General features: G+C 48.0%; 5 protein-coding genes across 5 annotated transcripts; 3 read left to right on the top strand and 2 right to left on the bottom strand.

Moving 5' to 3' along the window:
- Positions 1-35: 35 nt before the first annotated feature.
- F5147DRAFT_721636 (glycoside hydrolase family 5 protein) lies at positions 36-2,320 on the bottom strand. The gene is made up of 13 exons (XM_041438877.1): positions 2,255-2,320; positions 2,067-2,190; positions 1,873-1,947; positions 1,716-1,816; positions 1,638-1,662; positions 1,438-1,585; positions 1,108-1,384; positions 964-1,056; positions 907-913; positions 822-858; positions 618-772; positions 503-564; positions 36-449 (listed from the first exon to the last, which is right to left on the bottom strand). Exons 1-13 carry the CDS (start codon positions 2,305-2,307, stop codon positions 215-217), a joined length of 1,392 nt encoding a protein of 463 aa, XP_041287106.1. The 5' UTR covers positions 2,308-2,320; the 3' UTR covers positions 36-214.
- A 1,598-nt stretch (positions 2,321-3,918) lies between these two features.
- F5147DRAFT_779466 (uncharacterized protein) lies at positions 3,919-5,876 on the top strand (the record flags this gene model as incomplete). Its single annotated transcript, XM_041442294.1, has 11 exons — positions 3,919-4,155; positions 4,203-4,517; positions 4,572-4,691; positions 4,747-4,811; positions 4,869-4,932; positions 4,984-5,006; positions 5,057-5,117; positions 5,183-5,395; positions 5,451-5,467; positions 5,517-5,606; positions 5,660-5,876. The coding sequence occupies 11 exons, from the start codon at positions 3,919-3,921 to the stop codon at positions 5,874-5,876; spliced, it is 1,422 nt and encodes a 473-aa protein (XP_041287105.1).
- Positions 5,877-8,756: 2,880 nt separating this feature from the next.
- On the top strand, positions 8,757-11,953 carry F5147DRAFT_721612 (general APC amino acid permease). Its single transcript, XM_041438876.1, has 24 exons — positions 8,757-9,037; positions 9,085-9,091; positions 9,143-9,255; positions 9,302-9,366; positions 9,421-9,455; positions 9,511-9,519; positions 9,577-9,588; positions 9,641-9,648; positions 9,696-9,756; positions 9,812-9,882; positions 9,933-9,946; positions 10,005-10,031; positions 10,087-10,169; positions 10,223-10,356; positions 10,413-10,494; positions 10,552-10,612; positions 10,665-10,724; positions 10,777-10,949; positions 11,000-11,058; positions 11,107-11,180; positions 11,237-11,298; positions 11,352-11,454; positions 11,517-11,611; positions 11,662-11,953. Exons 1-24 carry the CDS (start codon positions 8,886-8,888, stop codon positions 11,743-11,745), a joined length of 1,644 nt encoding a protein of 547 aa, XP_041287104.1. The 5' UTR covers positions 8,757-8,885; the 3' UTR covers positions 11,746-11,953.
- Positions 11,954-12,564: 611 nt separating this feature from the next.
- Positions 12,565-13,876, top strand: F5147DRAFT_425111 (uncharacterized protein). The gene is made up of 5 exons (XM_041429771.1): positions 12,565-12,978; positions 13,032-13,104; positions 13,160-13,200; positions 13,263-13,385; positions 13,441-13,876. The coding sequence occupies exons 1-5, from the start codon at positions 12,692-12,694 to the stop codon at positions 13,637-13,639; spliced, it is 723 nt and encodes a 240-aa protein (XP_041287103.1). The 5' UTR covers positions 12,565-12,691; the 3' UTR covers positions 13,640-13,876.
- A 99-nt stretch (positions 13,877-13,975) lies between these two features.
- On the bottom strand, positions 13,976-16,094 carry F5147DRAFT_779463 (uncharacterized protein; the record flags this gene model as incomplete). The annotated part of the gene is made up of 2 exons (XM_041442293.1): positions 13,976-14,514; positions 14,564-16,094. 2 exons carry the CDS (start codon positions 16,092-16,094, stop codon positions 13,976-13,978), a joined length of 2,070 nt encoding a protein of 689 aa, XP_041287102.1.
- Positions 16,095-16,449: the final 355 nt, after the last annotated feature.

The following is a 16,449-nucleotide window of genomic DNA, read 5'->3' as shown; positions in this document are numbered from 1 at the left end:
ATTCGGTCACGATTTTGTGTAATCACCACAAAGGATTCTGGAGCAAAGATCTTGTCAAAGCAAACACCAATTTATGATACAAACAGTTCAAGGAACGATAAAGAAGGGTCTTGCTGGAGAAGTTCGGTAGTCGGGTATCTATCAAGTGTATGTAACCTCCCTCTCATGTCTAAAAACAATACGCGATGGCAAATAAACCTCGTTTCCGGCATGCTTAAAGGAATATTGATGATGATGATAATAAGAACATAAAATAAATGAGTGGTTGATAACCCGTGGCAGGGATCGATATAGGCACACTTGAACTGGTGCCTTTCGAGGTGGTGTTCGAGACGCTGGTCGAAGTGTTGTTCGAAGTACTGTTCGTGTATGGAGCGCACACGTTTGCATTGTGGAACGCCGCGGGGTCCTGGGTAAAGAACCCGAGCTCCAACCCCTCAAGGTATGACCTAGATGACCGTCAAGTCATTCATAAAGTACACTGGTCTGCGCCTTGACTAACCATTGCTTTGCACGGGCATTCCCGTTGGTAAGGTTTGATATCTCGATCTTGAAGTTCCAGTACTAAAGGATTCTTGTTTGTGCCACGTCTTGATCAAACACTATGGGACACGTACAATCCATCCAGCACCTTTACTGTAGGCCAACTTCTGTGCGTCAGCCCATTGGTAAAGGAACTCGTCCGTGGCATTGAACTGTGTATCGAGTGACCACTCTCCGAACCAGAGTGGAGAGTTGCCGAGTGCTGCGTCAATCTGGATTTCTGCAAGATCTTTACCACAAATGAGTACGCCATTGCCGAACCAATGAAGAATACGTACTACAGATACTGGTCATGTATGACGTCGGGTCATTTCCCTATAAAATTGTTAATGAGAAGCAATAAGTTACATGCACACGACATACGGCCGACCTGTAGAGAGAATTTAAGAAATCATGGTAATACAATGTAGTCGCACTCACGAATAATACAAGTGGTCGTCGTAAGCTTGGGGGCCAATCGCAACATCAGCTGGGTTAGAGGGGTTGTTGTGCTGCCAATTCACATCCATGAAGCTTTGCATGCCATTGTCAATGGATCCTAACAAGGACATGTAGGAAACTCACTTCGTTACCAATGGAGTACCGGACTGCTTGAAGGGTGACGCTTCGAATATGGTCTGCAAACCGTGTGTTGCTCCTATCCCCATAATAATAGGAACCGCTTCTGAAAGTGCCGCTTGCACCTCCGCTGGGAAGATGGTTGCCGAGGATGTCTCATTCAATGCAGCGGTGAAGTTGTTCGAGACGGACGCTGATACCGATACCGATAAATTAGACGACGGCACAGAGATTCCGAGTGTGAGTTCAACGGCACGGACTGTCTGAACGAAGTTCTCTTGGACTGTATGAAGATTCAGAACTCATGAGAAAGAACTTCTGATGAATGATACATACATGTGCCATAGCCAGGTGTTTGAGACGCATCATTAATGGGCTCATTGGCTGCTTCGATCGAAAAAACACTCCCAAAATTAGGGTCCAGGTGAGAAAGCGTAGTCATGACCGCTGTCCACACCAATGCACGCTGGTAGTTGTATGGAGTCTGTATGCAGGTTATCATACTTATTGCTTTTGCCAGCTGCAAAAGGGCTCACGTAGAATTGAACATCAGTAGTGCAACTGGTAAAAATCATTCTCAGTACCGAACCAATAGTGAACGAATAAGAACTTACTTTCCAGTGAACATTTGCTGAGCCGTTTGAACTCCGGGCAATGCATGATGATCCAAGATTACTTGGATCCCGGCGTTTTGCAGCCAACCCAAGCCCCGGCGCTAGTCGCAAAAGCTTGGGTTTAACTAGAAGATTGAACTACAACAGAGCTTCTCACCAAATAGTTAAGACCGCCCTGAGGGTATAATTCGTACGGCCTATCGACTAAATCCTCCACAATCCAATATCCCAGCTATGTAGGAACGCGTTGCACAACACACACGAGTCCGCACGGGATGAGAAAGGTAAAGTAGATCAAGCCGTCCAGCGTTAGCTTAGCCACGTTCGCGGTATGCCTTGAAATCAACTCACAGGGATGCGGACAGTGTTAATACCGGCTGCCTTCAATGTGTCGACATCACTCTGTGTAAACCATGTATTCCAGTGTTGAGCGAATGTAGCATTGACAGTGTCTGGATATGCTTGTGCAAATGCTCTAGATTATCACAAAACAAATCGAGTTTCACGTACAAATAGTATAGAATAGAATAGGAACGTACGACTCGGTTGAAATGCACGTCGAACAATCTGAACCACATAATTGTCCACCCATATCCACCCACCCTAAAGAAACTTGTTCAGTAAACGCGTACTTGTATAGTTCATCGGTTTATCACCTTGAGGGAGCATCCATAGCTCTAAGACTAACCTGCGCTACCACTTAAGTTAAACAGTCGGTCAGAGACGTAGAATAAGTTGTAACGCTACCATGAACCCAGATTAACACCATAAATATGAGTTGGTTGCCCAGCCCACGCACAGGCAACAAACGTGATCGAGAGCACCAAGCCTGTCAGGATATGTCTCATTGGACAGTGGTTAGTCCTCGATTGGCGTGGAGAGAGAATATGATCCGCGTTTTCAAACCAAATTTCAAGAGGAAACACATTTTATATCAGGCCTTCTGCCCGAAAGACGTGCTCACTGCCAGCTCATAGCGGGTCATGTAAATGTGAGCCTGAAACACAGTATACCAGAGTGAAACCCTGAAGGGACGTAAACTGCGATAAGCTGTCAAGTAAGGTTTGGGGTGCGGTTCCCGGGTTGATGACTGAACTATAGTCCGACTCCTCCCTGTAAGCAATACGTGCAATATACATAACTATACTCCCCGCTAATCTGAGTTGGCGGGCAGTCGTAGCCGGGGGGTTATGGTATCGCTCGATCGCGAGCCACATGGTGTCCGGTGATATCATACGTATGCTGCTTCTTTCACAGGTCAATTGTGCTATAGAAATATTACTATAGCATACCTGACTTCCCTAGCTCCTTTATTCCGCGGGCCATCCTTCGATGATTTGGCAACGGAGTGTAACGAGCTCGTAATAGATTATGACACAGTTAGTAGCCAGGTCATGATAAAAGAGAACTTGTCTCGGAGTTATAAAATAACTTGGCCCAGGGGCCAGCACTCAAAAGGTATACACAGACGGTCTGTACATCTCCTCATGATCATGCGTGCACACCTGAGAGACGGTCAGAAAAGTTCCATAGACAGATGGGCCACCGATACATATGCCGAGGCTCCCAAAAATTTAGCGGCCGCATCTGTCGCGGTTAGTAATTTCAAGTCGGCTGTGTCTCAGGGTGTCATGATCATCACCGGCACCACTAAGTGTCGCCAAAATTTTACCACTGCTGTTCTCCCTCGTGTCACAGCATCACAGGATACAGTCATAGACTCATAGTGATATATCCTTATGGCTGGTAGCCTTGTACTTGACCCTAAAAGATGCCCACCCTGAATATATATATCCGTTCTGCCAGTGTATGATAGTCCAACCAGTGGTACCGAACTGTCACAGGCGGCTCTCGGACTGTGGTCGTTTATCGATTATCCCCGGTGGACATGTTGCCTTGTCGTCAGCGGTTTCCATCGTTAATTACTACAACTTTTCCCAGAGGACGTTGGTAGACTGGTGAGTAGTTCGTCAAATGTCGATAGATGTTCAGTTGGACTAGTAAAACTGGGTGATTGGGTTTGAATTTGGATAATGCGCTTGGGAGTCATCACATGATTTGCCATTCAAACATTAATTACATAATATCACACCTTGCCGACATGCCGAATCGATGCACGTGTCATTTCACACTTTGATTCAAGTTGTTCGAAGCGTTCTATAAGCACAATATCTAGCAGATTCAAGATCGCTCAGCGTTGTTGATGGCAGGCGACTTGTTCTTATCGACACCCCTACTACTTCCCCTCGTCTTAAATTTGATAGGACCGGTGCTTGCTCATGAACATCACGGAGCAGACCTTACAGAAGAACAACTACATGCCCCAGTTGATGCCGTTCTCTGGATCCATATCGCCCTCCAAGCTATCGTATGGGGTTTCATATTCCCAGTAGGTATGGTCCTTGGACTTACGCGAAGTAGATGGCATGTTCCGGTACAAGTACGTTGCATTTTCATCTTCCGTGATTCTCTTCTGATCACGTACAGAGTCTCGCCTTCGCCCTGACTTTTGGTGGCATAGTCCTCGGCCATGCACATGGCGGTCGACAGTTCCCTTCTTCTGTCCACTCTCATATCGGATCATGGATTTTGGTCCCTATCTTCGCCCAGTTGGGCCTTGGAATTTATCTCAAGCTTCATATTCATGAACGTACCCTACGACCATACGCTGTGCGCGCCCATGGCATCCTAGGACGTATATGGCCCATCCTTGGTTGGGTTCAGGGCTTGTTTGGCGTTATCACGCTAAGGGGATTCTGCGGGGAGGTGGGAGCTGGACAATGTGCTGCGCACTATCTCATGGTTGGTCCACGTGTAATATGACCCCTTTCGGACAGTGCTCATTCAAATCTTCAGGGAAGTGGATTCATTGCCTATGGCATGATATTGGCACTTTTACTCGTTGTCGGGGACAACTGGGTTCGCCGCAGCGGCCGTAGTCCAGAATGGTGGGATTCCTGGGTGATCATGCTTTGGGTGCGCCTATCACGGATCACGGACGTACAATGTGCCCGAGCTAAATATGTAATAGGGCATAGTCAATACATTCACTGAGCATCACGGTGGTGAATGGAGTGTGAAAGATATGCAGCATACGTACGTCTGTTCCGAGAATTGTATCGGTCAAGTGATTAACCATGCCTCGTAACGCAGGATTCTTGGGCTACTCTGGTGGGCAGGGGGCGCTCTTGGCATCTTCATGTCTCGGAATAATCAGGTACCTATCCAGTCGATTTTATTGCATTGTTGAGCTTGTCTCTGCATACAGCGAAATGTTGTTCCCGGCGTGATGTTCGTCTTTTCGCTTTCTCGCACTGGTCGATGGTCTGATAAGCGCTTAGCATAATATTAACAGGATGGGCTATGTCAGACCATGTCCAGGCTCTGATGTTGTCCACGAAGGTAAGAATCATGTCAGGTTGCATATATTCACCATTCGTGTGGACTGATGCTGGTCATATTGTCAGGTTCACTCTATGTTTGGATATTCGCTGATGCTCGCCGGCTTTGCACGTGTCCTTGAGGTTTGTTTCATACCGCTGCCATCCTCACCCCTATCGGAGAGACCTCCACTGGATGATAATGATTCAGAACACACCCTGGCACCCTCTGCGCCCAAAGATACTGGTGTTGCCGCGAAACTGAATGGCGTCCGGGCATTCAGGCACTTGCCACCGTTTGTTAGTATTATTCCTTAACGATTGTTGTGAAAGTACTCATTGTAATATTCAACAGTTACTAGTTGCTTCTGGGTATGTTGCCACTATAGCATAGCCATGCGGTTCTTAACTGTGTATCCAGGTTACTTTTTATGTCTGCTACGGACGAGGAGCTCGAAGCTGCTCACGAGGAAGGGATAGATCACGTCACATATGTACTGTCGATGTATAGGTGAGGGCCTTTATGAATTTGCGTTGATACTTGTCAGCTTAGTTCTCTCACAGCATCGCGTTCCTGTTCTACCTCCTCACTGTCTTCTTGCTGCACCTTTACTCCACGTCTGGGCGGAATGCGTCGTCTGCGCAGCAGCCCAATGTTGTTTTTTCCGCTGAGGGCATTGAGCTCTCAGACACGGATGCAAGTAAGTGGTATACGCCTCTATCGAGGGAGGAAGGGACATCGGCAGCAGCGCATGTACTTGGAGAAGACGAAGATGATTGATATCTCGATGTCATGCTTGGTCGTAGTACTGGATGACTTCCTGCGGTGTTTAGAATGTCGTTTAAATTTAAATCTAAAGTATGGCCGCGTTCTCGTCTTCTGTTGTCTTTGCGTAATTGGTTCTCCCTATCGTGCAGACAAATGGTGGTCCGTCGTTATCTAAGCCTGCTTTATTTTTCGTCGTTCGATTGGTCTCAAGTTTTTCGATTAACAGGGCCTATATGAAAAATACTTCAATGTATGTTCTATCGTAACCTTATTTATCAATGGGGCTAAAGCTTCGCGGAGAGTTCGCGCACGTATCTAGGATCCTCGCGATGACGCAGCCCCCTCGTCGTACTTGCTCGTTTCAAATTGCGAGAGAAAATAGGAGATGCATCCTGGGCTATGTCACGGTATGGTCTCATTCAAGTATCATGTCTCCCTATCACCGATAACTGTGGGCCTGACGCTATCGCAAAGCACCATCAGACGTCGTGTGATATCGGTAAGAAAGAATCATTTTCAGGCCCGCATGTCACGCCGATACGTCCAAGCATGTTATCGCGCAGCGGCGGTGAACTCGAAAGATGCTGCGGTACAAGTTGGACATGTGCCATTTGGAGGGCCAGAAATGTGAACGACAAGAGGTACCCACTCCGCCTCGGATGCTAGGTCCGATTGTATGAGTGCAGTAAAGGACATATTGGAGTCGGGACAACACTTGAACAGGTTGGACATATGCATCATGATCATCAGATGATCGGGTTCAGGAATGTAGCTTATCTGATAGAAGGTTGGAGATAACGCGCTGGCTTCGGTGACGTCACTTGTGGGTCTTTACATTGAGTTGTAGAGGGATACCGAAGTGGTATGGTATAGGCTTTGAGCGCTTGAGCCATCGAGGACGGGATTGAATATTGAGCGAATTGCCGCTTTCCCGACATAGCAACGCTCGAGGCGTTGGAAGGATAACGGTCTAGCAGTACCCGTAGAGTTGTTCTGTACGAGAACCTATCTCGGAGTTATGTACCCGAAAAGGCTGTTTCCAAGTATATAGTGGTCTGTGATCGATGATCAGGAAGTATGACGTGGCGCGGGGTAGCCGTGGAAACGCTATCTCTACACCAACTCAAAAAAAATCAATGGAGTTCGCATGAGAGTTAATGTTGAAATACGTTTGAGATGACAAAATTTAAGGTAACAAGCAAGTGGCACTCGAGACAAGGGCTCGTATATTCGCTGGCTCGATTATATGAGATTTGATGAGGTAGATAAGGCCTACAGCATTGACGAAATAATTGGTTTCCTGGGGCAGACTCGTCAATGGAGGCAAAGGTGGGAATCTCATTCCCATGCTGCGTAACAAGTTGCTTTTTCAAGTTTTTCAACTCTGCTCCTGTGCTGATTAGCGCTAGCGCTCAACTGACTGCGCTCCTCACTGCACACGTCACCATACCAATCAATATACAAATTATCAGACTTCACCTTGACACTATATTTTTCGCATTCATTAATGATCCCATGGTCTGAATACGATGGCAGCGCACTGCATTCGATGACTATGATGCCCGTGAGATTGGTCATGTGCCCCATACTGAGCCGAATGATTTAATTTAGAGACACCTGTCATGGATCAGCTGGACTCAACGGAGTAGTGAGTTAGATGAGCTGTCATTGGCAATACTGCGGCCCATCGCCCGCCGGTTGTCAATGAAAGGAGGAAACTCGTATTTCTTTAATGAGCATCTGCCAGGCATAGCACCTCCGGGGCAAGCGGGGTTCGTTTGGCAGCTCGGTGAGGCCTTTGTGCGACTTTGACGAAAAGAACGTTCTGATATCAACCACGGACGATCTCGGAGGCTGTGACATTATGACATTCATTGAGCAGTGCGGATGAACAAGGAACAAAATCATGATATAGGTAGTGAAAATCGCTACGTTCAACGTGGGGCAAGACTCGCATAGCCTGAAGGAGTAAATGGTGACGACTTCCTTCCTTCCATTAATTTGAGGGTACTCCACATTAGAAGCATTTTCAAACGATGTCACTGACTCACACGGGGTAGCATATGAAAATCGGATAATCAGGTGACCCGGGACCTGCCTGAGAGTTGCATCATGCGGCGATTGTACCTACCGCACTTTGTTGGCGTACGCCATAATAGGCAATATATTTTTATCGAGATTTTTAACTTGTGAGCCAACTAGAAGCCCGGAGAACTTCAATACTTGGGTCTTACGCAGCATTTGTTACTCACTTGAAGTGGAGCACTGATTCACCTCGGGTAAATCCAGTAAAGCTCCCCAATAGCCATTGGGCCACGGACCTCAAATTGATATACCGATTCTAGCACAGCCTGTTTAGTGCTTACTAGTAGCAGTGCTTGCGCCACCTCTGGGCAACCTGAAGTAGTTGTTAGATGATCCGGCTCGGCACATGGAACGATGATATTGTTTATCGCACCACGAGAAATTTCAAGGTCTCCGATGTCGTCGTCGAGCCTATTATCAACAGAAGGGTGATTTGGGAGGCTGAGCTTCGAGCAAAAGTCAAAGGCTCAAAGCTTCTGCCAGGTACCCGTCGACTCAAACCTCGAACGGGCTGGTTCAGATGAGGAACACCTTCCAGATTTAACTTTAGTCTACTATATTGGGAACTTCCGAGCAACCCGGTAAACTCCGTGCTTTTCATGCCCGACTGAGAGTCTCAACTACTATCGCAGCAGTCTTCCTGTAACATCATAATGTTATGCACAGCTACCCGTGTACGTATTGATCGTTATGTCGGACGTGTTCGCATTCTTGACATGGGTCGGTAAACAAATTGCTGTAAAACTTCCTATCAACATGTCCACCATTGTGGTTCCTATCTAATATTTTCTGATCCGTATCAGGCACCACTTGACACCACGCTGTGTCTCCCTACCATACTTAATGGCACACGAGCCGAATATAAATTTCCCCCTCTGAACCCCCCCCTCATCTCAGTACGCTATCCTTTGGCACAATCCCCTCGTTGACTCCATCATGAGTAGCGAGGACCACAAGTATGATGTTAATAGCGTCGAGAAGAACCAGCCCGACGTCGGAGTTCACGTCGTTGCCGACGGAAGGCACCAGTTCGATGTCGCTTCAATCGACTTGGTACAGCGTCGACTCAAGCAACGCCATGTTCAGATGTATGTCCATCTTTATTTTCTTATAGCCAGCTCATTGATTTTATTAGGATTGCTGTATGTCGTGTCACGGTATTGCCCTTGCAAGTTGACTCACGAAGAGTGTAGATTGCTGGAACACTCGGTACAGGTCTTTTCCTGGGTTCTGGGAAGGCTCTCAGTGGCGCAGGCCCCCTTGGTGCCCTTATCGCATACGCCCTCGTAGGCTCAGTGGCATACTCGTACGCTCGCACACCCTTTCATCAACCCTTTTCTAATGCCTTTTAGCTCACTGTGTTCCATCGGTGAAATGACGTCTCATGCCCCAATCTCAGGGACATTCCCCCATTTTGGTATGTGAGATAGTTCGTATCATTTGAAATGCGACATTGATCGACGCAATTCAGCCGCACGATGGGTCGACCCTGCACTTGGTTTCGCAGTAAGTATCAAGTTCTTCGATTGAAGTGCGCTATCGCTAATTGATTGCTGTCCAGGTTGGATGGGTAAGTCGACTCCTTCGCGGTCCATGCCGTTTCTGACCGTCATCGCAATTTTTTCAGAACTACTTTTATGTGAGCTAATCATTCGTCCCTGCGCGTAACAATGTACTGATTGGATCCACAGACCAACGTGTATGTTTATTTTTGGTCTTCTTGGCATTACGTTTACACCCAACAAGGATAACTGTGCCGGTGGAAATCACAGGCGCTCAGATTCTTATCACTTATTGGGATTCCAATGTGAGCCAAGCAAACATTTGGTTTCCAACCATGTTGATGAAGCTTTATCATGTAGCCGAATCACGCTGGTATTTACACCGCAATTATCATTGTTTTTGCTTGCGCAACGAACATCTTCGGTGTACGGTATGTGGCATTTATGCTCCGCGTAGTGCATGCTCACAACCTTCCCTCAGGTATTTTGGTGAAGGTTAGAAATAACTATTTTTGAAGCTGCTCCAGTCAAACTCAACCATATAATCTACCAGCGGAATTCGTGTTCTCGATCATTAAACGTAAGCTTGATTCCTAATGCTGGCGTGGTATATCCGCCTTACCTACTATCCCAAGTCACGATGATCACCGGTCTCATTCTTGTTGGTCTGATCATCGATCTCGGCGGTTCACCAAATCACCACCGGCTGGGCTTCCAGGTTGGTATCAAAATCAACCGGAAATGAACCATTTGTCCTGACAATGAGGGTAGTACTGGAAAAACCCCGGTATTTTCGCAGGTGCTGGGCTAGAACCACAGGATATTGGCCTGGACCGCTTCTTGGGCATTCTGAGTGTTATTGTTCAAGCATCATTCTCATTCCAAGGCATGGAACTCGTCGCAATGTAAGTATACCCTTCCCTTCCAACAAAAGAAGCTCATTTATCAAATCGATTTATAGCGCTGCTTCGGAGACCGAGAACCCCCGCCGGAACATCGCAAAAGCCGTCCGCAGGGTATTCTTCCGTATTTTAGTTTTCTATGTAAGCCTTTATTATTTTGGTTGGAATGATGCAGGTCCTGATGGAGGGTGCGCGCAGATCCTCGGTATCTTTGTCACTGGCCTTATTGTTCCTTACAACGATCCCAACTTACTCCAATGTGAGTTTCACTACTCGCGCCTTACAAGGCAGGTCTGATACATTCCTCACAGCCACGGGTACTGCTGCTGAGTCTCCCTATGTCATTGCCATGACGAATGCTGGAATTAAAGGTAACATTCACGATAATCCGGACCCGATCGTTGTTCATGTTTACACGGACAGTTCTACCAAGCATCATCAATGCCGGCGTCATGACCAGTGCATTCAGTGCTGCAAACTCGTTCCTCTTCTGTTCATCTCGTATTCTGTACGGTCTTGCTCTCCGAGGGCAAGCACCCAAGGTTTTCGCAAGGTGCACGAACTCTGGACTTCCGCTCATCGCTGTTGGATTCTCTGTGCGTCGTCTTCAGATCGAACTATTACATGGCGCTGATTACATATAAAGAGCATATTTGCATTCCTCGCGCTCATGAACATCAAGTCTGGTGGCGCAACAGTGTTTAAGTAGGTGTGCTCCTAGTGGTGTACGATCGGTACTCACGTTTGATTTAGCTGGTTCGTCAACCTCTCAACTGTGGGCGGCTTCTTCGGTTGGGGATCTATCAACTTGACCTACATATACTTCCGTAAGCCCATCGTCCGCCTATCTCCCTTTCCAATCCAAGTCTCATAAAATATGCAGACCGCGGAATGAAGTACCAAGGCATTGACCGCACAAAGCTCCACTACTGGAACCGCTTCCAAGTACGTACCCTCTATCGATACGCGGCTCCGCCGAGTGCTGACACTACCTCCAGCCATGGCTTTCGATCTGGGGATTGAGCTGGTGCATTTTCTTCATCATCATCAACGGCTTCGAAGTCTTCTGGACTTTCACCGCCTCCGGCTTCCTCACTGCCTGTGCGTCTGCTCATTTTCCCATGCAGTCTTAATAGACTCACAATCCCAATTACCTCTCGCAGATATCAACATACCGCTGTTCTTCGGTCTTTACTTTGGCTGGAAGTTTATGAAAAAGACCGAGGTCTGGAAACCAGAAGAGATGGACTTTGTGACAGTAAGTGTCTCGACGGCTACTCTTCGACTCGATCTGACGCGTGAGATCAGGGTATTCCCACCCCAGAGGAGACAGAAGGGCCATACTACCCTCCCGAAGGTTTCTGGCAAAAGCTTGCTGAAATTTTGTTCTAGGCTGTTGTTGTACGGATTTAGTCACTGTCCCCGGCTCTCGTTTGGTCAGAGCTGTAATTCCCCTTTTTTTTATTTTTGATGTGTAGCGATGGATGACTTGTCTATGTTGTGTTAAATACCTGTAATGGTTTGTTGAGAACGAAACGATTACGCTCTTTATGATGTGTACTGTGCAGTGCGGCATTGAATATATCATAATCCATCGCTAGTTTGAATGACGCTAGGCAGCGAAAAGTACATCGTCAAGGCTCTTCTAAGATTATAATCCACAAATCGTTGAACGCGATGTCACTTCCTGCCGTGGACATGGACATTCATGTACATCCAAGGGTAATCCGCGCTGAGTTCAGATATACGGACACGTTGATACACACTCGGTCGTGTTCATAAAATGAACCGGTATCACGACCTCAAAATCTGACACCTGTCGGATGATTGAATGCAACGACAACTCGACGGATGACGCGCGACGTTTTGTCCCGGTGGACGCCATTTCCGATCACCGCCAGAAATGACGCTCGTGCCTTGCCTCAAGTAGTCAACTTGTATCATACTAGCGTATTCCCTGGTACCTGTATTGTCAATGCGACTACTAGTACTAGTAGTTGATGTAGATGCCAAATTCTAATATTAGCAGGTGTTGGTTGGAGGTATTAGGCTAGGCCCAGTAGAGACGTGTTGGAAGTGCCTCTATGTTGACGCGTGGCAGGTAAGCTCATCATATCCTACCAATACCAATTGCCCGCTTAGATGCGGATCGACATCACTGATAGTTGACAACGTTGAACGTTGAACGGAGCACAAAACTGGTTAGGACCTGCAGCGCAGCAGCAAGGTAATGTTTTGTGATATTATGTGGTGTTTGGCACCGCGCGAAGGCACACGTGCACGTCGGCGGACTCGAGACTTCGTCATCCACATCCGAAATACTTGACAACTCCACATCATGTCTACAGCTCTCATCCTAGGCGCAACAGGCGCAACAGGCAGACATCTCCTTCGCGAGCTTCTCGCAAACGACCAATGGTCCAAAGTCGGCGAATATGGGAGACGGGTAACTCCCGAAGCCGACCTTCCCCAGAATAGGGGCAAACTGGAGCAGAAAACAATCAACTTCGAGAACTTGGAAGCGGCAGGGCTCAAGGACGGGCGATGGGATGTCGTGTTCGTCACCCTCGGGACGACTCGTGCGAATGCAGGGAGCGCAGAAATGTTCGAGAAGATTGACAGAGAGTGAGTGGAGTTCTTTTCGTCATGCTCGATTTCATCTCATGTGTCGTATCCAGGTATGTGGTGAACGCTTGTAAGGCTGCAAAGACAGATGATCCGGAACATCAGCAACGTGTTGTGTATCTGTCGGTGGGTTTAACGCAAAACACGTAATGCATATGATGGGAATTGATGTGAAATGCAGTCTGGTGGTGCTAACCCATCCTCTTACTTCCTATATCCGAGGTACGCAAGTATCACCACGGTCCGCTCTTCCATATGCCTTATCTGACTTTGTTTTCCTTCAGATCCAAAGGGCTCACAGAACTGGGCATAGCACGCCTTGGGTATGCGGACACCATCGTTTTCCGCCCAGGTTTCCTCAAAGGAGCTGAACGTGCTAATAAAAGGTTTGCAGAGACCATAGCCGGGTGCGCTTTTTCTTCCCCTCAAATTCTATTTCAATGTTGATTTGGCTAATTCAAGCTACGTGACGGGCGCTGCGTCGCACTTTACGTCCAGCGTGGAGATTCACGTTCCCGTTCTCGCCAGTGCCATTATGAAAGCAGGCATTCTGGGTTCATCTGGCCTACGGCCCGCTGTGGGTGCTACTAAGGCAGGACAGGAAGATGCGGAGTTTACTTTGATAGATAACAAAGGAGCGCTCGTTCTTGGGCAGGAGTGATTCATCGTTGTGGCAGCCTTTTGGTTTCAGTGTTAGGAATGTTCTGTTGGACTGGACGATTATCTAGGTACGTATATGTGCCGCGTAAACAGTAACAGACAACAAGAAAATTATAAGCCAGTAGTGTCTTATACAGCAAGTATAATTATGCATGCGAATCCCTGTGGGTCAGTGATATTCGTAGATGAGTGAAGGAACATATGTGCGTAAAAATAGATTGTGATTGATATCTATTTGAAGACATTCAGTTGGTTGGTCCATACGATGGAAGCATACATGCCTAGACTGTGCATAGCTGGACCAATGGCGTGCTCCGGCCTAACCAATATTTAGCGTTCATACACGCGGCGGGGTCCTGCCCTCAGAAACAGTGTCTGTTGTCCGGTAACTGGGTAATCCGCGCGAGTAATACCTCCCGCCGGAGATAAGAGTCGCAGGAATTCCCAACGACCTTTCAAGTAGTGGTATCAACTTGTGAGACCCAGAACTCCTCCTATCCACACTCGGACGCGGTCGATCCATCGACCCAGACACTAACCTATCCACGGCTGATAGTGGCCGGTCGACAACAGGCACAGGTATGTGCGCAGGAAGTGGTTTATCCACTACAGCTACAGCACTGGTACCGCCCAGAACGGGTTCAGCCTTTTCCACAGGTGAGTTTGAGGGATCGGATCGTGACAGGCTCATCACGAGTTCGCTTCTCCGGGCTTGGCGGAGGGAGGGAGAGATCTGCATGGAGTGTGAACGATCGAGGCCGTTCGGTCGCAGACCGGGGCCTGAGTCAGCGTCTATCCAAATCGAGGGAATGGCAGTTCGAGGAAGACCTGCTGTATGGGGAGGTTCAGGAAGGGAGACTGTCGGTTCCGGAGCGCCTGCAATGCCAAAGTTAGAGAGTGATGGAAACATGACAAGGATACGTACGGTTAGGTAGCTGTTTTCGTAGTGGGCGGGAGTACTCTGCGCCGCTGTCCATATCAAGGAACGAGCATCCTTGTAAGGCGTCTGGAAGTGCAGGCATGGGTGGTGGTTCATCTTGTGGAAAATGAGATGCCGTTGGGGTGCGCAAACCCTTAGGTAAACGGAGACTGGCATTGGATGCAGTGCGTGAGCGTGTCTTTGCTGCGGATAGACGTGAAAGCCGGTTTGGGCCATCTTTGGATCGTTTGCTGCGAGAAGATTTTACGGATTTAAAAGACTTGACGGACTTGACGTCGGATGGTACATGCTTCACTTGGGAGACAAGAGTGGCTTTGGATAACACAGCTTTAGCAGTGACACCCATGACTTGTGCGATGTCGGTGTTGATGGTAATGTCTCCCAGTGTTTGGGTGTCATCGATATCGTCCACTTCCTCGTCGCTCTGATCCATCTCATCAATCTCGGCAGCCATGCCCTCCGCTTCTCTCCAGGCCTCCTCGAGCTCGTCCTCGAGCGTCTGAATACGCGATAGCGCGCGTTTCATATCTTCTCCCTGACGCTCGAATGCTTTGTTTAGTTTGCGGAGTGCAATCCCGAGAGCTGACGCCCAATGTCGGTGCTGAACCACCGAGATTTGGGCCTGTTGGTCTGACATGTGCAAAACGGATGCAAGAATAGAGTCGCACGAAGCAATAGAAGTTGCAACTTGGGATATTAAGCCTCCCAATACATTCTCTTTATCACTTTCTCCCGAGCTGGCAAATACACCCGCACATGAATTGAGCGCCTGCATGAGCATGGTTCGTCTATTCATTTCGAATCTCCATTTAACTTGCGCTGCTAGGCGCTCTTCTTCGAGACGCTCTGCTTCTTTTACCATGTCTGTGTCGAGCGCCTGGAGAGACAGGAGACGTATGAAGGACTCTTTTGCGCTTAACCTGATGGCACGTGAGACTATCTCCTGTAGTTCAGGTGAGGTGAATGTCCATTGGGCGGCCTCATAGGGAAGGCCCTTCCAAGGAATCTGCACGGATTCGAATGAAACTGTAGGCGGGGGCGCAAGGGGAGGAGGAGGCTGGAATGTCGTTACCGATGGTTTTGACTTGAGCGTTACTTTCAGCTTTTGAGCTGGAGGTGTCGCTGCGGGCGGTAACGAGGGAGATGGAGGGCATGAGGCAAGATTTTGTGACACTTGGATGCCAACGTCTGATGTCGCGCGCGTGTGTAAAAAAGCGCCCGATTGTGGCAGACACTGCGGGAGCGAGGTATCGAGGGAAGATGATTGGCTTTCGTCCAACAGGCCTGGAGAAACTGGACGGAGCGAGGGAGAAGTGATTACAGGAGATGTCAAGCCGGAGGTAACGACAGAAGAACATCCGTCGGTGCTAGAGCTTCCGTGGGGACTGTTCATATCTACCGAATTTTTTGTGCGGGAGCGCAAGCGTGGGCCGTTTGGCAACGGAGGCCGAGAGGGACGGTCTCGCACAAGTGAAGGACGACGGGGAGATTCAAAATCTGATGTGACCAGATCCATAAGAAGAGGACCACACACGAAATTGGAACCAGATGGCTGGTAATTAACTATATGTTGCAATGAAAGTCAGCTAGTGTTATAATAGTAGGCGTTGAGGCGGTCGAAAACACAGACTTGGACACATGGCACGGCATGACCAAACCCCAATTATAACCGCTGTCCCTTGATGCTGCCGTATGTCGATGGGACCCGAAATAAAATTAAATGTAAACGGATGAATCTAATCTAATCAGCGACAATTTCATGGTTCAACGTTTTGAACAGGATGGCCCGGTCATCGTTCCCGGTACAGGATCTGACCTGACCCCGTTGATCAGTGCCAGACGTGAAAGCTAAAAAAGGAAATTTATGATTA

Source organism: Suillus discolor, assembly GCF_016758755.1.
Source record: "Suillus discolor strain FC423 chromosome Unknown F5147scaffold_86, whole genome shotgun sequence".
NCBI lineage: Eukaryota > Fungi > Basidiomycota > Agaricomycetes > Boletales > Suillaceae > Suillus > Suillus discolor.
The sequence above is the reverse complement of the archived record's forward strand: the minus strand, read 5'-3'. Positions and strand labels throughout refer to the sequence as shown.

What these genes read in the sequence shown, in the direction of transcription:
- F5147DRAFT_721636 (XM_041438877.1), bottom strand. Translation starts at nt 2,307, where the DNA reads ATGGGTGGACAATTATGTGGTTCAGATTGTTCGACGTGCATTTCAACC. An exon ending in CTACTGATGTTCAATTCTAC is followed by an intron (nt 1,586 to 1,637) that starts GTGAGCCCTTTT and finishes ACCTGCATACAG; the next exon opens with ACTCCATACAACTACCAGCG. An exon ending in ATACATGACCAGTATCTGTA is followed by an intron (nt 773 to 821) that starts GTACGTATTCTT and finishes TTTGTGGTAAAG; the next exon opens with ATCTTGCAGAAATCCAGATT.
- F5147DRAFT_721612 (XM_041438876.1), top strand. Translation starts at nt 8,886, where the DNA reads ATGAGTAGCGAGGACCACAAGTATGATGTTAATAGCGTCGAGAAGAAC. An exon ending in GACGAATGCTGGAATTAAAG is followed by an intron (nt 10,725 to 10,776) that starts GTAACATTCACG and finishes TTACACGGACAG; the next exon opens with TTCTACCAAGCATCATCAAT. An exon ending in AAGAGATGGACTTTGTGACA is followed by an intron (nt 11,612 to 11,661) that starts GTAAGTGTCTCG and finishes GCGTGAGATCAG; the next exon opens with GGTATTCCCACCCCAGAGGA.
- F5147DRAFT_425111 (XM_041429771.1), top strand. Translation starts at nt 12,692, where the DNA reads ATGTCTACAGCTCTCATCCTAGGCGCAACAGGCGCAACAGGCAGACAT. An exon ending in TTCGAGAAGATTGACAGAGA is followed by an intron (nt 12,979 to 13,031) that starts GTGAGTGGAGTT and finishes TGTCGTATCCAG; the next exon opens with GTATGTGGTGAACGCTTGTA. An exon ending in TTTGCAGAGACCATAGCCGG is followed by an intron (nt 13,386 to 13,440) that starts GTGCGCTTTTTC and finishes GGCTAATTCAAG; the next exon opens with CTACGTGACGGGCGCTGCGT.